This window comes from Pistacia vera, unplaced genomic scaffold (assembly GCF_008641045.1).
Source record: "Pistacia vera cultivar Batoury unplaced genomic scaffold, PisVer_v2 Contig121, whole genome shotgun sequence".
Lineage (NCBI taxonomy): Eukaryota > Viridiplantae > Streptophyta > Magnoliopsida > Sapindales > Anacardiaceae > Pistacia > Pistacia vera.
The window spans coordinates 2,143,684-2,145,000 of NW_022195260.1; the positions used below are offsets into that span (position 1 = coordinate 2,143,684).

The 1,317-nt window shown below is 36.8% G+C and overlaps 1 protein-coding gene across 1 annotated transcript; it reads left to right on the plus strand.

The window, feature by feature from the left end:
- The first annotated feature begins 303 nt into the window (after nucleotides 1–303).
- Nucleotides 304–786, plus strand: LOC116113513. Its single transcript, XM_031399669.1, has one exon. The coding sequence runs from the start codon at nucleotides 304–306 to the stop codon at nucleotides 784–786; it is 483 nt and encodes a 160-aa protein (XP_031255529.1).
- The last annotated feature ends 531 nt before the right edge of the window (nucleotides 787–1,317 follow it).

The following is a 1,317-nucleotide window of genomic DNA, read 5'->3' on the forward strand; positions in this document are numbered from 1 at the left end:
AAGGAGTATGAATCAAGTCTTATATAGTGATATAAAAGGAAAATAGTTTCCTACTTATTAAATTTAATTGACCAAGACTTCTATTATGTGAGGTTGATTGAATTTAATAAGAAATTGATTCCGCACTAATAAATTTAATCCAACGAAAATTTCCAGATCCTGCCTAAGGGAGTGTGGGACTTGAATAAAATAGTGAGAGCTAATTTGATTATGCAGTAAAAGGGTTTAAGATAAGAAGACACTAATAAACATTTATTTTTCTTTGCAGTTTCATCTTAAAATTTTGATAACTAATCAAGAAAAATGGCCAACAACGTTCTCCTAAGGATAATGGACAATAACATATTAATTGAAACCACCTTTAGGGATTGGCTAAGAAATATCAGAATTGTTCTGGATTTCGAAAGGATAGCTTATGTCTTGGAAGCACCTCTTCCACTCGATATTGGACCCGATGCTCCTCAAGATGAGCGAGATGTTCTTGAAAAATGGAAAGAGGATAGTAGGAGGGCTTGTAATTACATGCTTGCTTCAATGAATAGAGAACTTCAAACCAAGCATGAAAAAGTTTCAAACGCTTATGATATCCTCGCAGCTCTACAAGAGTTATACAATGAGAATCCAAGAGTGGTTGAGTATGAGTTGTGTGCTTCCCTTTTTAACATGAAGCCGAGGGAAGGAGTACCTCCAAATGATCATACAATTCAGATAATCAATGGATTAGGACAGCCAGATGTGTATGGGGTGCTCATGCCAGACTGCGTCAAAGTGAATTTGATTCCATAACTACTTCCTCCAAGTTATAAACCGTTTATAACTGACTACAAACTGAATAGGATTGAGCGAGCTCTCCCAGAGTTGCTCAATGAGCTTCAAGAATTCTATAAGTGGAATATGAAAGGAAAAGGACATGATAATGTTTTTGCCGCCTCCATGAGCAGGGCCAATAAAATGCCGAAAATGCAATAGAAGAAAGTACCAAAAGTTGGACGTAAAAAAAAGAACTTCAAGAAGCCAACGGCAAAGGTAGAGAAGGCCAATGCAAAAGGAAAATGTTTCCACTATGGGGAAGATGGACACTGGAAGAGGAACTGTCGTTAGTACCTGGACAGTCTGAGAAAGGGCAAAGGAAAAGCAGTTATGAACCAATGTCTTATGATTGAATATGAATTAATTGTTAATTCAGATAATCATTCTTGGAAATTAGATTTAGCAGCAACATCACATGTTTGTATGTCTTTGCAGGTAGTTCAGAATAGTTCTATAGTGGCAAAGGTCGAGATCATTTTGAGGATGGCAAATGGGGCATGCATTGCA